Source organism: Myodes glareolus, chromosome 5 (genome assembly GCF_982192425.1).
Source record: "Myodes glareolus chromosome 5, mMyoGla1.1, whole genome shotgun sequence".
Classification (NCBI taxonomy): domain Eukaryota; kingdom Metazoa; phylum Chordata; class Mammalia; order Rodentia; family Cricetidae; genus Myodes; species Myodes glareolus.
In genome coordinates, this window is record NC_142030.1 from 29525108 (window position 1) to 29544679 (window position 19572).

The following is a 19572-nucleotide window of genomic DNA, read 5'->3' on the forward strand; positions in this document are numbered from 1 at the left end:
ACAAAAGTTAAAACCTCAAGAACACTTTAAATCCTGGTTTAAATTCATTTTAATTAGCAGAGGTCAGGCAGTTTCTATTTTCATGCTGAGTTATTCTTACTAGTTTAATAACAAAAGCTGTCAGACATATTGTTCTACTAACATTGAAAACACTGTGACAGAAGCGCATTTTAAGCCGCAGTGGAGAACATGGAAACAGCTCACAATGAAATCGGCCTTAAAGGATAATTAATGAAGGAAATGACCCAGACTTTTGGTTGGGAAACAACTATTTGTGTGTTGAATGTTTTATGGGTCAGAAACATGATTTTCTAGCATTACCATTTTTCCAAAACGCCTTACAAAGAACGCCAGTACAGTAAAAGTGAGTCACATATTTTGAGATTTCCGCCTTTCCTAAGTCCTCTGTCTAGAAGTGACCCTTTTTATTTTCTCACAAAATGCCTGTTCTGTCCAGAACACTCCAGCAAAGATGTTCCTAGGAAAGGGACGTAGTGAACTAAATGCTGAGACTAAGTCAACACGGTTCAAAAAACATCTCTATCATTTGCTGCCCATGCAACATCAGCAAGCTTCTTGATGTCCTTTGTCCTTTGGGTCCCCCAGGCAAGGAGGACAAATAGTAGCGCCTACCTCCTAGAAGGTGAGAAAAACCGTCTTCTGAGGTCCTTCCCCAGCCGGCTCCTTTGGTCACTGGGCTCAGATCACTGTCATAGAGAGGCCCCAGCAAGGCACCTTTCCTAACCACCAAGCTGGAAATTAGCCTCACCTGGGCTTTATGCCTCCCTCCCGCTTTCATAACACTCCTTTATGTGCCCACCTATTTCTCACAATAGAAATTAAGTCAAGCTATCAGCTACCATCCCACACTTTCAAGTAGATACTCAATAAAACCGTATGCAATGAGGAGCACACACCTATAATGCAGGACTCCAGAGGCTAAGGAGGGAAGGTGACAAGCGTGAGGCCCGCCTAGGCTATCTAGCAAATTCAAAGCCGATCTGGAGAACTAACTAGACCCTGTTCCAAACACACAAATAAATGATTCCCCCTAACTAATAAATAAGCGAACGGCCAAATGAACGAGGAGTCTCCACACTTCAGGCACTTAGCACACAGCATCTACACAATGCCAACCACTCAGATACTGCTGGAAACTTTTGAATTGTGAATCGTTAATGACGTTAAAGTCAGAGTTCTTTCAGTGTTTAACATTCCGACTCTGAAATGCCCCTTCTTGCTGACATCGTTAGTAAGTATTTCCTGCGCTTTACTCAGCAGGATGCTGGTGAGCGAGCTTTGGGAATGGCTCTTGAGAATGGGAGGAGGACTGCTAGGCCTCACCATATGCTGGCTGGAGGTTCCACTCAGCTGATTCCCACACTGATCTCTTCACAGGCCAGCCTGCTTCATCAGTGCATTCAGCAGAGGAGGCAACAGTTCACTTGGAAGACAGGAGTAACAGTTCCGTGTGATCGACTAAGGATGCATGCATCCATTTCTGAGGTGGAACTAGCCCAACCATGACCAATTTCAAGTGACCAATGACTTAAGAGCAGACTCCCCAAATTCCTAAAAATTTAAACAAGGACCTCACAAGCTACTACAGTCCTCTCTTAGGAAAGAAGGTCGGTTTTTTTTCAAATTTATTTATTTATTTGTTTATAAAAATTTCCACTTCCTCCCCTCCTCCCCATACCCTTCCATTCCCCCCACTCCCTCTCCTCCTCCCCCCCCACTCCCTCTCCTCCTCTCTCTCCAGTCCTAAGAGCAGTCAGGGTTTCCTGCCCTGTGGGAAGTTCAAGTTCCTCCCCTCTCCCTCTAGGAAGGTGAGCATCCAACCAGTCTAGGATCCCAAAAAGCCAGTACATGCAGACAAAACAAGACCCAGTGTCATTGTCTATGGCTTCTCAGTCAGCCCCCATGTCAGCCACATTCAGAGACTCCGGTTTGATCACATGCTCATTCAGTCCCAGTCCAGCTGGCCTTGGTGAGCTCTCATTCGATCAGTCCCCTTGTATCAGAGGGCGAACGCACCCCTCGCGGTCCTGATTTCCTTTTTCATGGTCTCCCTCCTGGAAAGAAGGTCTTTTAAACCTCTAAACTATGTTCACTGCATTCAAATTTAAGATGTGTACTTTTAACATAGGCATACTTTTTACATATTATCTGTTCTTAATGAGCCAAGATTAGGACAGTCAGCTGGCTGGTTTGATGACCAATAAAACTAGTTGAGTGTGCAGGCTGCCCTTTTTGTAACACCTCTCAAAGTGATGTCAAGGGTCTAATAATCTGCACCCACAGAAGACCTCTGTGAGAACCAATCCATTTCAGAAAAAATATGAATTGTGTTTCTATTCTTTTAAATGGAAATGACCACACAAATGAACCAAGACAGCATCAAGTAAGTGTTACTTAGAGGCAAAATCTAAAGCAGAAAAGCAGTGACTCCACCCTGACCACAAGAACCCAGCATGGAGAGGCTGTATATGTGTGCGCTTAAACTGGTGGTTTCTCTGGCATCCCACTCTAGCTACATATATAACAGCATCCCTTGGTCCCAAACTAAAGCAGCAGCTTTTCCTAACAATAGAGATGCTCTACTACCACAATTCTGAGACAGCACAAGTAACATTTCAAAATCTAACGGTCTCCATGCATGCCATGATGTTTGTTGTTCTTCTTCTTTAGACTAGACTGGAGAATCACAAAGGAGGAATGGAGTGGCGGGGGGCGGGAGAATTGCTGCTCTGTGTATTAGTCACACACTGTTGCACAACACATGACCCCCAAATTAATCAGCTCAAAAAAACACATGCTCATTACCTCCCCCACCATGGGTCAAGGGACCAAGCCCAGCTTAGCTGGGTCCTTTGCTTCCCTATGTCTCCCAAGACTGCAGCTCCGGCGTCGCCTGCACTCGTTACCTCATCTGATGCTAAGCTGTGGCTGCCGGCAGGTTTCATTGCTGGCTTACATGCTGCAAACCTCCTCGCCTCACTGGATGCTGGCTGAAGGTTGCCCTCCTGTTCTTACCATCCAACCTTTCTACACAGCAGCTTGCTTTACCAAAACACTATGAAGGCAACAAGGCAGAAGTTTCAGACTTCTGTAACATCACTTGGACATGGCATCAGTATCCATTGCTTCTGCCGTACTATTTCTTTTAGATGCAAGTCTCTACAATTACCCAGTCCTCAAGAGAAAGTAATTACACTAGGGAGTGAATTCCAAGTTGTAAGGACCACTAGAGATCATTTTAGAAATCTGCCCACCACGTTCACACTCTTGGAATTCAAATGGATAGAGCAGGCCAAGAAAACACCTCTTTAAGTATCTTAATATAAAACCAAGCCATGTGATTTCCAAAATATGCAGCTAAAACCTCATGAAAATAAAACAAGTGAGATTAGAAGTAAAGGGCATTAGATTTGAAAATACCAAAGTCTGCTAAAATAATATTCCAAGCACATACACACAATATTAGAGAAACCTTATGGGAGCATTGGTATCTTAGCAAATCTCAGCAAGGAAGCCACGCTTTCTTAACAGCAAACAAGGGACTCTCAAGGCAGCTTCCCATCTAAACAGGTATTCAATACCAAGAAATCTAGGCTATTGTGGAATTAGTATTTAGCACTGTCAAATATCAAAACACAAATATGTGTTTTGAAAACATATCTAAGGCCTGCAATTTGCTATGTGGTATGTGTCTCCCTTTAGCAGTTTGGCCTACATGATACTTTTAGATCCATCTCTACCACAGTAGCAAGGAAACTGTGCTAACAATTTCAAACCCTGGCTGACACCCACATTTTTTTCTAAGCTTTAACTAACCATAAATTCTCAGATATCTGAGCATCTCGACATTCAGTGGTGGTGGCCAGCCAGAGAAACTGCCTCCGGATGACTTCAAATGATTTAATACACTGAGGATGGAACACATACTCAGAAACCCTGGAACAGTCTGTTCTAGACAAATGTAAACGCAGACGAGGATTATCTTAAACCTAAATGGTCAGAGTCACTCCGTACATTTTACCATGCTTCTCAAAAGCACACGCGTGTTTTGCTTTCCATAAACTCTGTCCCCGATTCAGAAATGATGAAAATGCCTGGGTTCATTGGGTGGCTAATCACCTATTTGGTTTGTTTCTTTAGAGAGGTATTTGACCAACAAGCTCCCAAAACTATAGCCACCTGTGGAAAAGTGACCATAAAGCAACTTAGAGTTACTGAGTGCTGCACAAGTTTGACTGGCAACCAGATGCACGCGAGAAGTGCAGAAGGAAGTGCACAGTGAATTCTACTTTAACAGCCATGGGCAGAGCAGAGCAGGGAGCCGATGACAGGGGCATGAGGTTGAGGCTACAGGCGTTTTCCAACTGATGAAACAGCTTAATAACAGATTTAGTACCGAAAGCGAGGCTCTGGGGGAGCTGATGGATGCCCTTACCTCTCTCAGGTGGATGTTTTCCTTCTCCTTCTGATCTAAAATCACTTCCAAGTGGCTGACCTGAGACTCGGCCTCTGCCATCCGCCGTGTGCGCTCACTGTCATCCTCTAGGCTTTTGGATGGTAACCCTTTACTCTGCAGCATCTCCAGGAGCTTTTTAATGGACTCATCTCGGGCATTAAGAGTCTGTTTCTGTGTTTCAATTCTCAATTCCATTTCCTCCAATGTCTTCCGCAGAAGGAACAGCTCCTTGGCCTGTCTGTCGTGCTCAGCTTGGAGCCTGCGGAAGTTCTCCTCGGTCAGCTCGATGGTGAAGTGCTCCGCTCCTCGGTTGCCGCTCTCTTGCTGCAGGAGGTGGTTGAGGTCTCTCTGGGTCCGCAGCTCATCCTGAAGGGCCTGGATGGTCAACTGCAGGTGCTACAGGAGAAGGATGGAGCAGGAGAGGAGAAAGGGGGAAAGTCAATAAACAGGTCATGTGCTATCCGCCACTACCACACCATGAAGATGGAATGTTAATCATGAGGTCCAGGGGTCAGCTATGAAGTCCTCCACGGTGACTTCAGAAGCATGGGACAGCACATGGAGAGGGTAATTAATTCAGTGATGTTTTCTGAATGTCTTAGGAGAAGAGAAATGTACACACACACAGAAACGGTATATTAGTGTTGACCACGTGGGAAATTATACATCTACGGTGTTTAAATTAGGAAGGGCGAGGGTTAGGGGGAGATTTTCATGAAACACATCTTCTTGGGCCCACAACACTCCAGACTCAGTATTCCTTGTTTTCTAAGATGTTCTCAATCCATCATTTTCCATGATAAATGAATATCCATTTAAAAATGAAAATAATAGGATCCAATACAGGTAGACGCAAACAAAGACTTTATTTTTTACAAATAAAGCTGCGAACAGGTTTAGTAAACAGGATTACTGCCTCTGCAAGCAAAAGGGAATAAATGGAGACACAGACAACACATTCAAACACACAAGGAGGTGAAGCTATGCAGCGCAAAACAAACAAGCTGCAAAGAGTGAACAAACCTTGGTTCTTCTGGCATCCAATAACTGAACAGCATGGGAAATGAAAAAAAAAACGAAGCAAAAAATCAACAGAAAGAAAAGTCCAGTGCAAGCAAAGGATAGTCAACAAAAAGAACTTAATCAACATAGAATACCTTCACAAAAGAAAAAAAAAAGGAAAAAATTCTCATTACACCAACACCCATAAGCTACACACAATTCAGAGCACTGAAGCTGGATCAATGCAAAAAAAAAAAAAAATGAAAGAAAGAAGGAGAAGTCAATCAAGGCTTAGTTCAATAGCCTTTTGTTTCCCACTCTGTCTCTGACCCACCCACAATTTTTGGCTATCTTACCAGAGAGGATCTATAGAGTACCCAAAACATTGTTTCCTGCCACCACAGTGGAGAGCACCAGAGAAAGTGGTTAACATTGGCAAAAAAAAAAAAAAAAAAAAAAAAAAAAAAAAAAAAAAAACCCTTGAATGAAGTCAGCTGGTGAATTCATGTTTTCCTTTCCAGACCAACCTCAGACTGCTCAGAGGAGGCAGCCACAAACCTGAAGACGGTTTTTGCCCAGGGACATACCAAGAAACTTCAAAAATAGCAGTTATTCATTCATTCATGGACACATAATCCTGCCTGTGAACCAGACCGCAACAGTAAGCGGAGGAATCAAGCTGGACGTCAGACAGGGCTCCCGCCAACACGGACTCATGGTGTTGTGAGGCACAGATAATACTGTGTCTGAGCTATATAAATATTGGAACAGTCAACATTTGAAATCTGCCTGAAGTCCTGTGGCTGATACCCGGAGGTGCTGAGATCTTTCTGAACGTGGCTTCACCCAGAAACTAGCCCAGTGTTGCACACTGCTGGATTCCGCTCTAGAATTACTCACTTGGTCTGCACACTCGGGAATGAGAAGTTCCCTGAGGGGTGTTTTTCTTAGCTGTGTGCCACAGTGCCTCATGGGATAGTGAATGCTACACATTGACATAGATTACTGATTATTTCATGATACAACACAATCTTATGAATGTAAATTTCAGGGTCTTTTATTCACAAAGCTGTGTAACCATCAACACCGTTTTTATCATGTTTATCAGCACAGAAAGGAATGCTGTACCTTTTAGCAATCTACTTCCTATTTCCTTCCCAAGACAAAGTCCTGGGAGCCAATAATCTTTCTGTCTCTAAAACTTTGCCTATGAAAGATATTTCTTATCAGTGGCTTCTTTGGTTTCATATGCATTCAGAGTTTAGTACTTGTTTTAGCAAGTATCAAAATCCCATTGCTTCCTATAACTGAATTTTATACCATTATAGAGATATACTAAATTTTATTTATCTATTTAATCAGCTTGTTTATATACAGGTATTTATAGCAGCATTGTTAACATTGACCAAAAGGTACAAATAATCCATGTGTCTATTGACTAATGAGTGCACATATGTGATACATCCTGTCAATTAAATATTATTTAGATAGAAAATGGGGTGCTATAACTAAAGGATGGCCCTGAAAAAATTATGTCAGCATAAAAGAAGTCAGTTACAAAGACCACAGACAGGGCGATTTCACTTACACAATATCCAGATAAGCAAATTCATGGCAGATTGATTGCAGAAAATGAAGACAGTATAACTACGGACCACTACGATGTTTCTTCCAGTGTGATAAACACAGTCTCAAGCTAGGTGGTGGAGTTAGCTGCAGAGCTCTGGGAATATATGAGAACTGACAATTTGTACTCACGGGGCGTAAACTGTTAGATAAATCATTTTTACCTCAATAAAGCTGTCGCAGAAAGTATAAACTAACAGCACAGGGCCATATGATTTTTTTCCACCAAGACCCCACGTCTAAACCAATCAAACATTGCACTGGAGCAACTTTGGGCCTGCTGTGGGGTGTGCTTTGGCGACGGTCTTCTGGCTACTCGAATGTGCTTTTCCCTAGCACTTCTTTGTCCTTTGACCGTGCTGTGGGTTTCCGAGCTGATGCAAGTTAATTTGGAGACAAATGAGAATAGAAACTGGCTTTCCTGAGAGCGACCAAAGATCATGTTTGTTCTGTGTGTGTGTGTGTGTGTGTGTGTGTGTGTGTGTTACAGACTCATAAACAAGCCAGAAGGAGGTTCCAAAACAAATTCGCAGCAATGCTCTGATCACACGCGCCAACACTGGCAAGATAACAGGAAGGGAACCATCCCTGGGTGGACACATTGTCTATCACCCCGGTCCTCTGCTTTCATATCTAAACAGTAGGGCTCAGTCTAATGCCTATCTTCTTCCTGGGTGGAATAACACAGGTGCACAGTATAAGGGAAGAAGAGGAGGGCCATTTATCCATTCAGTATACATTTATCTTCTATGTCTCAGACTCATAAAGCATAAAACAAGAGGAAAAGAAAGTAACTCATGTTCATAGCTCCTGTCCACAGGGAAAGAAGAAAAGCCACAAAAGAGACACTGTGTCATGAGAGTCATGACAGAAAGTCATAGCTAGCTAGCAAGACACACAGAGAAGCTGTCTCCTAGGAAAGGGCTATGTAGATCCCACCAATGAGTAGTGTCTTCAAGGAAAAATGAGAGTCTGCCCATAGCATAAAGTTGCAAGCTGAAGAGCCCATGGAAAAGTTCAGAGTAAAAGAGAAAGCAAACCTACTGAGGGACAATCACAGTGAAAACCTGAACAGGACTTACATCGGCCACATATGGCTCCAGGCTCTAGCCAACTTTCCTAACAGCCCAAAGAGGGTACACACTGTTACGATCTCCACGTGCAGTATGAGAATGTAGACACAAATTAAGCAAGTTGTTCCAGCTCGTTCAGCTTGACAAGGGGCATAGCCAGACGCTAATCTAGCTGCTCTGACCTCCGCATCCCTGCTCGAACCATTATTGCACGTGGGCTTGGAAGTGGAACAAGTCCTTCAGAACATGCAAAGAACGGAGTGGGGTGGTTACAGCAGACCAGTGGGCTGGAGAAGTTCTCACAATTCAGCATCAGCCATCCTATCCAAGCTATATCTTGTAGAAAGGTAGCTAAAAGGAAGCTTATAGTTTACATGATATTAGGAAACACTTTTCCATTAGTCTGTTAGTCACAAAACGGGCAAATACAATGTGATAGTCAACCTAAATTTCATTTCCTAAATGTCACAAATCTATGTCTGCATTTAGTTTTTGCTCTATTTTAATGTTAATATGTTCAGACTTAAGCATTCATAACTTGTTCTCTGCACAAAATATACACCTGGTAAGTCTTGATCATCTTTCAGGTTCATATCCTTGGACACAGGGACTAGGAAGACATCTCCTTTGATATCACTTTCTCCCCTACCCTCAACTCTATCTCTTCCTTTTTATCTCTAATTACTCAATCTTTAAGAAACTCAGCTTGAGCCAGCAAAATGGCTCAGTCATACTCTTGCCTCCTAAGCCTGGAAACTTGAGCTTGAGCCCAGAAACTCATATAAGGGTAGAAGGTGAAAATGAAATTCACAAAGCTGTCCTCTGGCCTCCAAAGGTATACTGTAGTGTGTATGCCCCTGCACACACCACGTACACAGACATTGTAATGAAAAATAAAATTAATAATAGCTCAATCAGTTTTGTAAATTCATTGGATATCCTTATCTCAGGTTAGATATTTAAGAAAGATAATTTCAATTTTAAATGTAATAGCACCCTTGCTAAGAAATTTTGCACTAAAAATAGCCTCTCAGTTTCTATGTTTGTAAGAGAGATACAGTAGAGATAGGAGGTATTAACTTCAATGAAACAAAATCACTTCATGGTGATTAAGTGAGTTACTGCTTAGCTCAATATGCCAGGCACAGAGCACACACCCCACCAGTCAGAATAGGCTAAGGTCACTTCAGAGACCACCACAACAATGTCCTACATTCTGAAGAGGGCAACCCACCTGCTTACCTGGAATTGGATCTTCCAGGAGTTTCAGGGAACTTAAAAATTAGGTAGTCAACCTCATTTACAAATGAGAACAACAGAAATTGAGAAACCTCTAAGGACAAAAGAAGAGGGGGAAAGAATGGGTAAGAAGAATAAGGGAGACAGAGAGAGAGAAAACTCACATGCACGCAATAAAGTCGAGAGCAAGAGCCAAAGCAAGAGCTGAGCCAAAGAAGGTAACTGAGACAGACAGCATGCTTGCTTCCCCATCATGCCCAGGTTTGCACACTGGGTAGAATGGCCTCAGGTAGTTTAGTACCCCTGATCCCTGAAAAAGAAAAGCATAAATCTGGGGTACAGAAGAACAGAGACAAAAGCCCCTGTCAGGGGCAACAATGCTTCACAAGATGAAGAAATTGGAGTGAGGTATCAGAGACACTAGAAACATTTCATGACTGACACTCATATACAGAACAGGGAAGGTTTTTGAAATGTGTAAGTATACAAATAAATATTTTTAAAGGAAATAGTAAAGAACCAAAGATATAAGAGTGATACTCCAAAATGAACTGGCAGATTTGAAAAAGAATAAAATTATATAGTAATGAAAAATACAGAATTACAGTCAGCCAACAGGTAAGAGTATTGAGGTCAGGCGACTCCACTACTGCCGCCACGCATTGGGCACTGTAACCTATAAAACCCACTCTGCTGCCCAAACCCGCTGAACCCACCAACATCCCGCTGGCCAACCATTCCCCCACAAGGTCAGCAGCGTCTCGAGGAACAAACATGACCTGCGCCAATTGGAAGAGGAGCAGCCTCCACGAGAACAACCCTCTCCTGCAACATTAGCAGACCCTATAGGTACAAGTGCCACCCACAGTAGTAGGAAGAAGAGGCACAGGCAAAACCTACACCAGCTGGAATAACAGAATACATAGGAACAGGCAAAACCCACACCAGCTGGAAGAACAGACCCCATAGGCATAAGTAAAGTTCATACCAGCCAGAAGAACTGGATGATATACTGGATCTAGGCTCCCAAACCCCCACAAACCTCAGCTTAAACCTTACTCAACCCGACAACCAGTCAATTACCAGAATCCTTGGTCATTCAGACCAAAAGACAAGGGAAACAGACAATAAAGGAAGAAAAGACCCATCCAACAAAGACATCACAAGAATCAATACCCATACCTATAATTATCCCAAAAGCAGATAGGTAAACGGTAATGTAAGAACACACTCAACAACATAAAGAGCAATATGGCACCACCAGAACCCAGTGCTTCTACAACAGCAAGACCTGACATCCCAATGAAATGAAGCAGAAGAAAACAACCCTAAAAAACCTTTATATAGAAGACAGAGACATTTAAAGAGAAAATGAAAACTTTCCTTAAAGAAAGTGAAGAAAGACAAACAAAAAAAATGGAAGGCACCAATAAATCTCTTAAAGAAAGCCAAGAAAACCAAGAAAAAACAATCAAAAAGTTCAAGGCTTGAAAATTAAAATAAAGGCAATAAAGAAGACACAAACCTAGGGAATTCTGGAAATGGGAAATCTGGGTAAATGAACAGGAACTACAGATGAAAGCGTAATCAACAGAACAGAAGAGATGGAAGAGAGAATCTCAGGCATAGAAGATATGATGAGGAAATAGATTCATCAGTCAAAGAAAACATTAAATCTAACAAATTCTCAGCCAAAAACATCCAGGAAATCTGGGACACCATGAAAAGACCAAATCTAAGAATAACAGGGATAGAAGAAGGAGAACTCCATCTCAAAGGCACAGAAAATATATTCAACAAAATCACAGATGAAAACTTTCCCATCCTAAAGAAGGACATGCCTATGAAGATACAAGAAATTTCCAAAATACCAAATAGATTGAACCAAAAAAAAGCACCCTCGCCACATAATAATCAAAACACTAAACATACAAAATAAAGAAAAAAATAGTAAGAGCTGCAAAGGAAAAAAGACCAAGTAACACATAAAGGAAGACCTATCAGAATTATACCCAACTTCTCAATGGAGACTCTGAAACCTAGAAGGTCCTGGACAGACATTTTGCAGACACTAAGAGTCCACAGATGCCAGCCCAGACTACTATACCCAGCAAAACTCTCAATCGCCATAGAAGAAGAAAACAAGATATTCCATGACAAAATCATATTTTAAAAATGAATATCTACCAATTCAGCCCTACATAAAGAACTGGAAGGAAAACTTCAATGCAAGGAAGTTAGCTGCACCCACAAAAATAAAGACAATAGATAATCTCACACCAGCAAATTCCAAAGGAGGGAAATACACACACACACACACTACCACCACCAGCAACAAACCAACAACAACAAAACCAAAATATAACAGGAATTAATAATCACTGGTCATTAATATCTCTTAAAATCAATGGACTCAATTATCTACAAAAAGACAAAGGTTAACATAATGTATACAAAAGCACAATCCATCTTTCTGATACATATAAGAAATATACCTCAACTTCAAAGACAGACATTATTACCTCAGAGTAAAAGGTTAGGAAAAGATTTTCCAATCAAATGGATCTTAGACACAAACTGGTGCAGCTATCCTAATATCTAACAAAATAGACTTCAAACAAAAGTTAATCAAAAGAAATGAAGAAGGACATTTCATATTCATCACAGAAAAAGTCCATCAAGATGAAGTCACAATTCTGAATATTTATGCCTCAAATACAATCACCCACAACTGTAAAAAAAAATTACTAAAGCTTAAATCACACATTAAACCCCACACATTAATAGTAGGAGACTTCAACACCCCAATCTCACCAATGGACACATTGGTCAGACAGAAAATTAACAGAAAAATAAGGGAACTAACAGACATTATGACTCAAATGAACTTAACAGACATCTATACAGCATTTGACACAAACATAAAAAAATATACCTTCTCAGTAACTCATGGAACCTTGTCTAGAATTGACAACATGCTCAGTCAGAAAGCAAATCTCAACCCATACAAAAAAAACTGAAATACCCCCCCATATTATCACATCACCACAGCTTCAAGTTAGAATTCAACAACAGCACAAATTACAAAAAGCCTAAAAACTCATGAAATCTGAGCAATGTACAACTGAATCACAACTGGGTCAAGAAAAAAAGTAAAGATTTCCTAAAATTCAATGAAAATGACTGCACAACATACCCAAATGTATGGGACACTATAAAAGCAGTTCTAAGAGGAAAGTTCATAGCACTAAGTGCCTGCATAAAGAATTTGGAGAAATCTCACAATAGTGACTTAACAGCACACCTGAAAGTTCTAGAAAAAAAAAGGATGCAAATTCACCCAGGAGGAGTAGAGGACAGAAAATAATCAAACTTGGGACTGAAATCAATAAAATAGAAACAAAGAGAATAATACAAAAAATGAATGAAATAAAGAGCTGGTTCTTCGAGAAAATCAGTAAGATAGGCAAACCCTTATAAAAACTAACCAAAAGCCAGAGAGAGACTATCCAAACAAAATCAGAAATGAAAATGAGGACATAATAACAGACACTGAGGAAATTCAGAGAATCATTAGGTCATACTTCAAAAACCTGTACTCCACAAATTGGAAAATCTAAAAGAAATGGACAGTTAGCAAATACCAAAATATAATCAAAACCAGATGAACAATTCAAACAGATTGAGAACACCTAAAGAAATAGAAGCAGTCATTAAAAGTTTCCCAACCAAAAGAAAAAAAAAAAGGCAGCCCAGGACCAGATGGTTTCAGTGCAGAATTTTACCATAATTTCAAAGAAGAGCTAATGCCAATACTCCTCAAATTGTTCCACACAATAGAAACAGAAGGAACATTGCCAAACTCTTTTTATGAGGTTACAGTTACCCTGATACCCAAACTACACAAAGATGCAACAAAGAAAGAATTACAGACCAATCTCCCTCATGAACATGGAAGCAAAAATACTCAATAAAATACTGACAAACTAAATCCTAGAACACATAAAACAAATAATTCACCATGATCAAGTAGGCTTTGTCCCAGAGATGCAGGTATGGCTCCACATATGATATTTGTCAATTTAATCCACCATATAAACAAACTGAAAAAAAAACTGTATGATCATCTCATTAGATGCTGAAAAAAACTTGGACAAAATCCAACACCCCTTCATGATAAAGGTCTTAGAGAGATCAGGGATACAAGGAACATGCCTAAACATAATAAATACAAAATATAGCAAGTCGACAACCAACAGCAAATTCAGTGGAGAGAAACACAAACCGATCCCACTAAAAGCAGGAACAAGACAAGGTTGTCCACTCTCTCCATATCTATTCAATATAGTACTCAAAGTTCTAACCAGAGCAATAAAACAACAAAAGGAGATCAAGGTAGATACAAACTGGAATGAAAGAAGTAAAACTTTTGCCATTTGCAGATGATATGATAGCATACACAAGTGATTCCAAAAATTCTACCAGGGAACTCCTACAGCTGATAAACACCTTTGGTAACACGGCAGGGTAGAAGATTAAGTCAAAAAACTTAGTAGCCCTCCTACATTCGAATGATAAATGAACTGAGAAAGAAATCAGAGAAACAACACCCTTTACAATAGCCACAAATAATATAAAATATCTTGGGGTAACTATAATCAAACAAGTAAAAGACCTGTATGACAAGAACTTTAAGTCTTTGAAGAAAGACATTGAAGACGATATCAGAAAATGGAAAGATCTCTCATGCTCCTGGATAGGTAGGACAAACATAATAAAAATGGCAATCCACAGATTCAATGCAATCCCCATCAAAATCCCTACACAACACCTCACAGACCTCAAAATTCTACTTCATTTGAAAAAAAAAACATGGATAGCAAAAACAATCTTTTGCAATAAAGAAATTTCCAGAGGCATTACCATCCCTAACTTCAAGCTATACTATAGAGCTATAGTAACAAAAACAGCTTGGTATTGGCATAAAAACAGATACGTGGATCAATAGAATCAAATTGAAGACCCTGACATAAATCCACACACCTATTAATACCTGATTTTTTACAAAGAAACCAAAATTATGCAATGGAAAAAAGAAAGCATCTTCAACAAATGGTGCTAGCATAGCTGGATGTCAACATGCAGAAGAATGTAAATAGATCCATATCTTATCACCATACACAAAACCCAAGTCCAAGTGGATCAAAGACCTCAACATAAATCCAGTTACACTGAACCTGACAGAAGAGAAAGTGGGAAGTAGCCTTCAATGAATGCACGGGCACAGGATGCCACTTACTAAATATAACACCAGTAGCACAAACACTGAAAGCAACAATCAATAAATGGGACCTCCTGAAACTGAGAAGGGAATGGACACAGTCAACAAGACAAAACAGCAGCCTACAGAATAGGAAAAGATCTTCACCAACCCCACATCGAAGAGAGGGCTGATCTCCAAAATATACAAAGAACTCAAGAAGCTAGACATTAAAAGAACAAATAATCTAATTTAAAAATGGGGTATAGATCTAAACAGAGAATTCTCAACAGAAGAAGCTCAAATAGCTGAAAGACATTTAAGGAATTGCTCAACATCCTTAGTCATCAGAGAAATGCAAACCAAAACAACTCTGAGATACCATGTTACACCTGTCAGAGTGGCTATGATAAAAAACACTAATGACAACTTATGTTGGAGAGGATGTAGAGTAAGGGGAACACTCCTCCATTGTTGGTGGGAGTACAAACTAATATAGCCACTTTGGAAATCAGTTCTGGTGGTTTCTCAGAAAACTGGAAATCAATCTACCTCAAGACCCAGCAATACCACTCTTGGGCATATACCTAAAGGATGCTCAATCATACCACAAGGACACTTGCTCACCCATGTTCATAGCAACATTATTGGTAATAGCCAAAATCTGGAAACAACCTAGATGCCCCTCAACCAAGGAATGAATAAAGAAATGTGGTATATTTACACAATGGAGTATTACTCATAAGTTAAAATAATAATGACATCATGATATTTTCAGGAAAATTGATGGAACTAGAAAAAAATCATCCTGAGTGAAATAACCTAGACCCAGAAAGACAAACACGGTATATACTCACTGTAGGGTAAAAGAGCCAGCCAAAGAAACCCACCCTGGCCCTGAAGTCAGAGCTAGTGAAATATACACTCCTTGACTCTGAAATCAGAGCCTGTGAAAGAAACATTTAGCCCTGAACCCTGAACCAAAGAAATGCATATTGACCCTGATACCAGAGCCAAGTAAATATACTTTGGCTCTGAAACCAGGGCCAGTGAAAGAAATGCATCCTGGTCCTGAAAAATAGAGCCAAAAGGCTAAAAAAGGCCAGTGAAAGAAATAGTTTGGCCCTGAAACCAGAGGCACATCTGGTGTAGGAGTTACTTCTGTGTATGTGTTGCTTTCATTGATTAATGAATAAAGAAACTGTCGTGGCCTTTTGATAGGGCAGAACTTAGGTAGGGGGGAACAGAATTGAATGCTGGGAGGAAGAAGGGCAAAGTCAGAGAAGCCATGGATCCTCAGCCTGAGATGGACACTGGTTAGAATCTCTGGTAAGCCAATGCCACATGGTGATACTCAGATTAATGAAAATGGGTTAAACTAAAATGTAAGAGTTAGCCAATAAGAAGTTAGAGCTAATGGCCAAGCAGTGTTTTCATTAATACAGTTTCTGTGTGGTTATTTCAGATGTAAGCTAGCCAGGCAGCCGGGACAAACAAGCAGCCCCTCCTTGCAACACACATTTGCCTCTGACCAACTGAACATGAAACCAACCAACCCCTGATCAGGAAACCAACCAATCCCTGACCACAAACTCTAGCAGCACCTGACTCTGAACCCACAGCCAGGGAAAGAAACACACCCTGGCCAGAGTCAGTGAAAGAAACACTTTAGCCCTGAATCCAGAATCTAAAAAACACACCCTGACCCTGAAACCAGAGCCAAGAAGCACACTTTGACCCTAGCCTAGAATCAGAGCCACTGAAAGAAATACACTTTACCCCTTAAAATAGAATCAAAGGACTAAAAAGGACAGTGAAGGAAACATAGTTTGGTACTGAAACCAGAACTAACTCTGCATCTGTCCAACTAAACCAACCAATCCCTGAGCAGAAAATCTTCTCCCTGGGAAAACTTCACCCTATTATATAAATCCCTCTGCCTGTTCAGTTACTGACTGTCCTTTCGCACCCTGGAAGAGGCAGGCAATCTCCTGGACTCCTCCGTCCCAAATAAATCTCTTTCTTAAAAGAGTTTTGGATGAAGGTCTTCTTTCACTGGCATAGAGCAGAGGAACCACTGCTGAGATGTTCCCTTGGAGGGGGCTGAACAGAAAATGAACCTTTGCTGAGACATTCCCTTAGGGGAGCTGAGAAGGAAAAAAAGTAACAACTTGTAGCGAGGGCCGAAAAAGTAGCAACTCGTCGCTAAGGAAGATGGAGACTGCTGTTTCTGAAGAGTGAAGCAGAAGAAGCAACATCTTGGGCCAGAGAGAAGAAGCAGATATCTTCTGGAGAGACCCCTGAATGGAGCAAGGTGTGGACAACAGAGCTCAGCTACAACAGGTTTTCCCTGGGAGAGAGGCAGGATTGCTACATTCTGCAGGGAGACCATCCCCCACCAAACCCCAGTTTCAGGTATAGACCGACTTCCCAAAAGTCAGGATACCTTTCCCTCCAGAGCTGTCCCTTTGCAGCTTCAGGTATATAGCCTGACTTCCCAGGGAGTCAGAATATCTTCCCTCCTCCAGAGCTGTAACACTAGCACTCACTCTAAGTGGATATTAAATGGAAAGCAAAGGATAACCAGGATGCAACCCATAGCCCCAGAGAAGCTAAGCAACAAGCTAAGGGACTCATGGATCTCTGTGGGAAGGGGAAATAGGTGAACTAGGGAAATGGGGAAGGGGAGAGAACAAGGGATGGGAACATGAGGTTTCAGAATGACTGAGCTGGGGGAGGTGTGAAGAGGGAGAGCAATGGAAGAAACCTTGATAGAGGGGGCCATTATGAGGTTAGGGAGAAACCTGGTGCACCAGAAGCTCCAAGGAAACCAGAAGGATGACCCCCAAATAAGACTCCTAGCAATAGTGGAGAGAGTGCCTTCTCCTATAATCAGAGTGACTATCCTAATTGTCATCATAGAACCTTCACCCAGTAACTGATGGAAGCAAATGCAGAGATCACAGCCAAGCACTGGGCTGATCTCTGAGAGTTCAACTGAAGAGAGGAGGGGGGACTATATGAGCAAGGGGATTCAAGATCATGATGGAGAAACCCACAGAGACAGCTGAGCCAAGCTTGTGGGAGCTCACAGACTCTAGACCCACAGTTAGGACCGACAGTCCCACATGGGACTGACCTAGGCTCTCTGCATGTGGGTGGCAGCTGTGTAGCTTAATCTGTTTGTAGGGCCCCCTAGCATTGGGTCCAGGATCTGTCTCAGGAGCATGAGCTGACTGTTTGAAGCCTATTCCCTTTGGCGGGATGCCTCACCCGACCTTGATGCAGAGGGGAGAAGCTTGGTCCGACCTCAACTTAATATGCCATGTTTTGTTGACTCCCATGGGAAGTTTACCCTTTCTGAAGAGTGGATAGCGGGTAGAAAGGAGGTTGGGCAAGGGAACGGAAGAAGAAAAGAGAGAGAAAACTGGGGTTGGTATGTAAAATAAATTTTTTTTAAAAATTAATAAAAAAGAAAATACAATATTAATAATGAAAGCCTCATAGATGAGTTAAGATAAAACAGGAAATGGACAAAGGCCCAATGGAGATAACCCAAAGATTTTAGTTTGTTGAAAAATCTAATAAACATGTCAAAAAGCACAACACACGGGGACATTTAAAGATTACATGCAAATGAGTTTAACTTTAACCAAAAAATTGTAAATCTTAATGAAAGAGATAAATGACTAAAAAAGTATCCATCACAATCCAATTCTAGAAGAAAAGGGGAGCCTGGCAATTTCTGTCACTATTGAAAAGGATCCATGGTTAAAATCCTTACCTTTAAGAAAGCCCAGATGATTCCAATTTACATACTCTTTTGTAAAATCTGATGTGGGAGTCCCCTCTGTGTGTTGCTTGTATTGGTTAATGAATAAAAAAAAAACTGCCTTGGCCTGATAGGACAGAACTTAAGTAGGCAGAGAAGACAGAACTGAATTCTGGGAGGAAGAAAGCAGAGTCAGAGAGACGCCATGTATCTGCTGGAGACAGACGCTGGGAATTTTACCCAGTAAGCCATTGCCACGTGGCGATACACAGATTAATAGAAATGGGTTAAATTAAGATGTAAAAATTAGCCAATAAGAAGTTAGAGCTAATGGGCCAAGCAGTGTTTTAATGAATACAATTTCTGTGTGGTTATTTCGGGTGTAAGCCAGCCGGGTGGCCAGGACGAACAAGCAGTCCCTCCTTCCAACAAGCACCTCTCGATTCATTTCCTGAGACTGGACTAGCTTGACACAACAGCTAGCTTCCATCATGAAGAAAGTGACTGGGAGCCCAATTCACACCCAGACTATGAGGATCGCTCAGAAAAATAAGTCAGACTTATAAAAGAAATTAGAATGTATAACCTAGTTGTACTTCTAGAAAAAAATAACAGAGTAATTCAGTCTCAGACAAACTTCTAATGTAAAACACCACAATGGCAGAGAAAAGAAGAAAACATACATCATCATCATCTCAAGATATAGTCATTCATATTTGTTTGTTTAAATCTAAGCAAACTAGGCATAAAGAGAACCATTCCTAAAGTGTATGTCCACTGTATAACTGGAATAAATAAATATTAGAAGAATTCCCATTAAAATGAAATTAAGTCATGCCCACTGTCAGTATCATTTACATCAGCACCATTTACACAATATTCTCCTGAAGGCTTGAAGCAAAACAGCAAGGCCAGAAACTGAGTATTAGAAAAACTGAAAGAGAGAATAACTCTAACATTATTAACTGAATTATGTGGTTATAAACATAGAAACATCAAAAGAATCCATTAATTGTAAGAAATAAGAAAAATACTATCCTACTAACAGGAAAAAAAAAGAACATAACCAGAAAAAGATGGGTAAATTTGACAATATTAAAATCAGAAATTTCTGTTACACAAA

At 40.8% G+C, this 19572-nt stretch overlaps 1 protein-coding gene across 11 annotated transcripts in view; it reads right to left on the minus strand.

The window, feature by feature from the left end:
* Erc2 (ELKS/RAB6-interacting/CAST family member 2) overlaps positions 1 to 19572 on the minus strand; it is a 919008-nt gene that overhangs the window by 746344 nt on the left and 153092 nt on the right. For 7 of the 11 annotated variants that reach the window (XR_015737860.1, XM_087906197.1, XM_087906199.1 and 4 more), the window contains exons 3-4: positions 5501 to 5524; positions 4457 to 4873 (exon numbers count right to left, since the gene is read on the minus strand). Coding sequence is in view for 10 of the 11 variants with exons in the window: in XM_087906197.1 (XP_087762323.1) it covers positions 4457 to 4873; positions 5501 to 5524 (441 nt within the window). In the remaining variant the exon portion in view is untranslated. The remainder of the gene's footprint in view (positions 1 to 4456; positions 4874 to 5500; positions 5525 to 19572) is intronic. The other 4 variants (XM_087906198.1, XM_087906200.1, XM_087906206.1 and 1 more) reach the window with 1 other exon arrangement.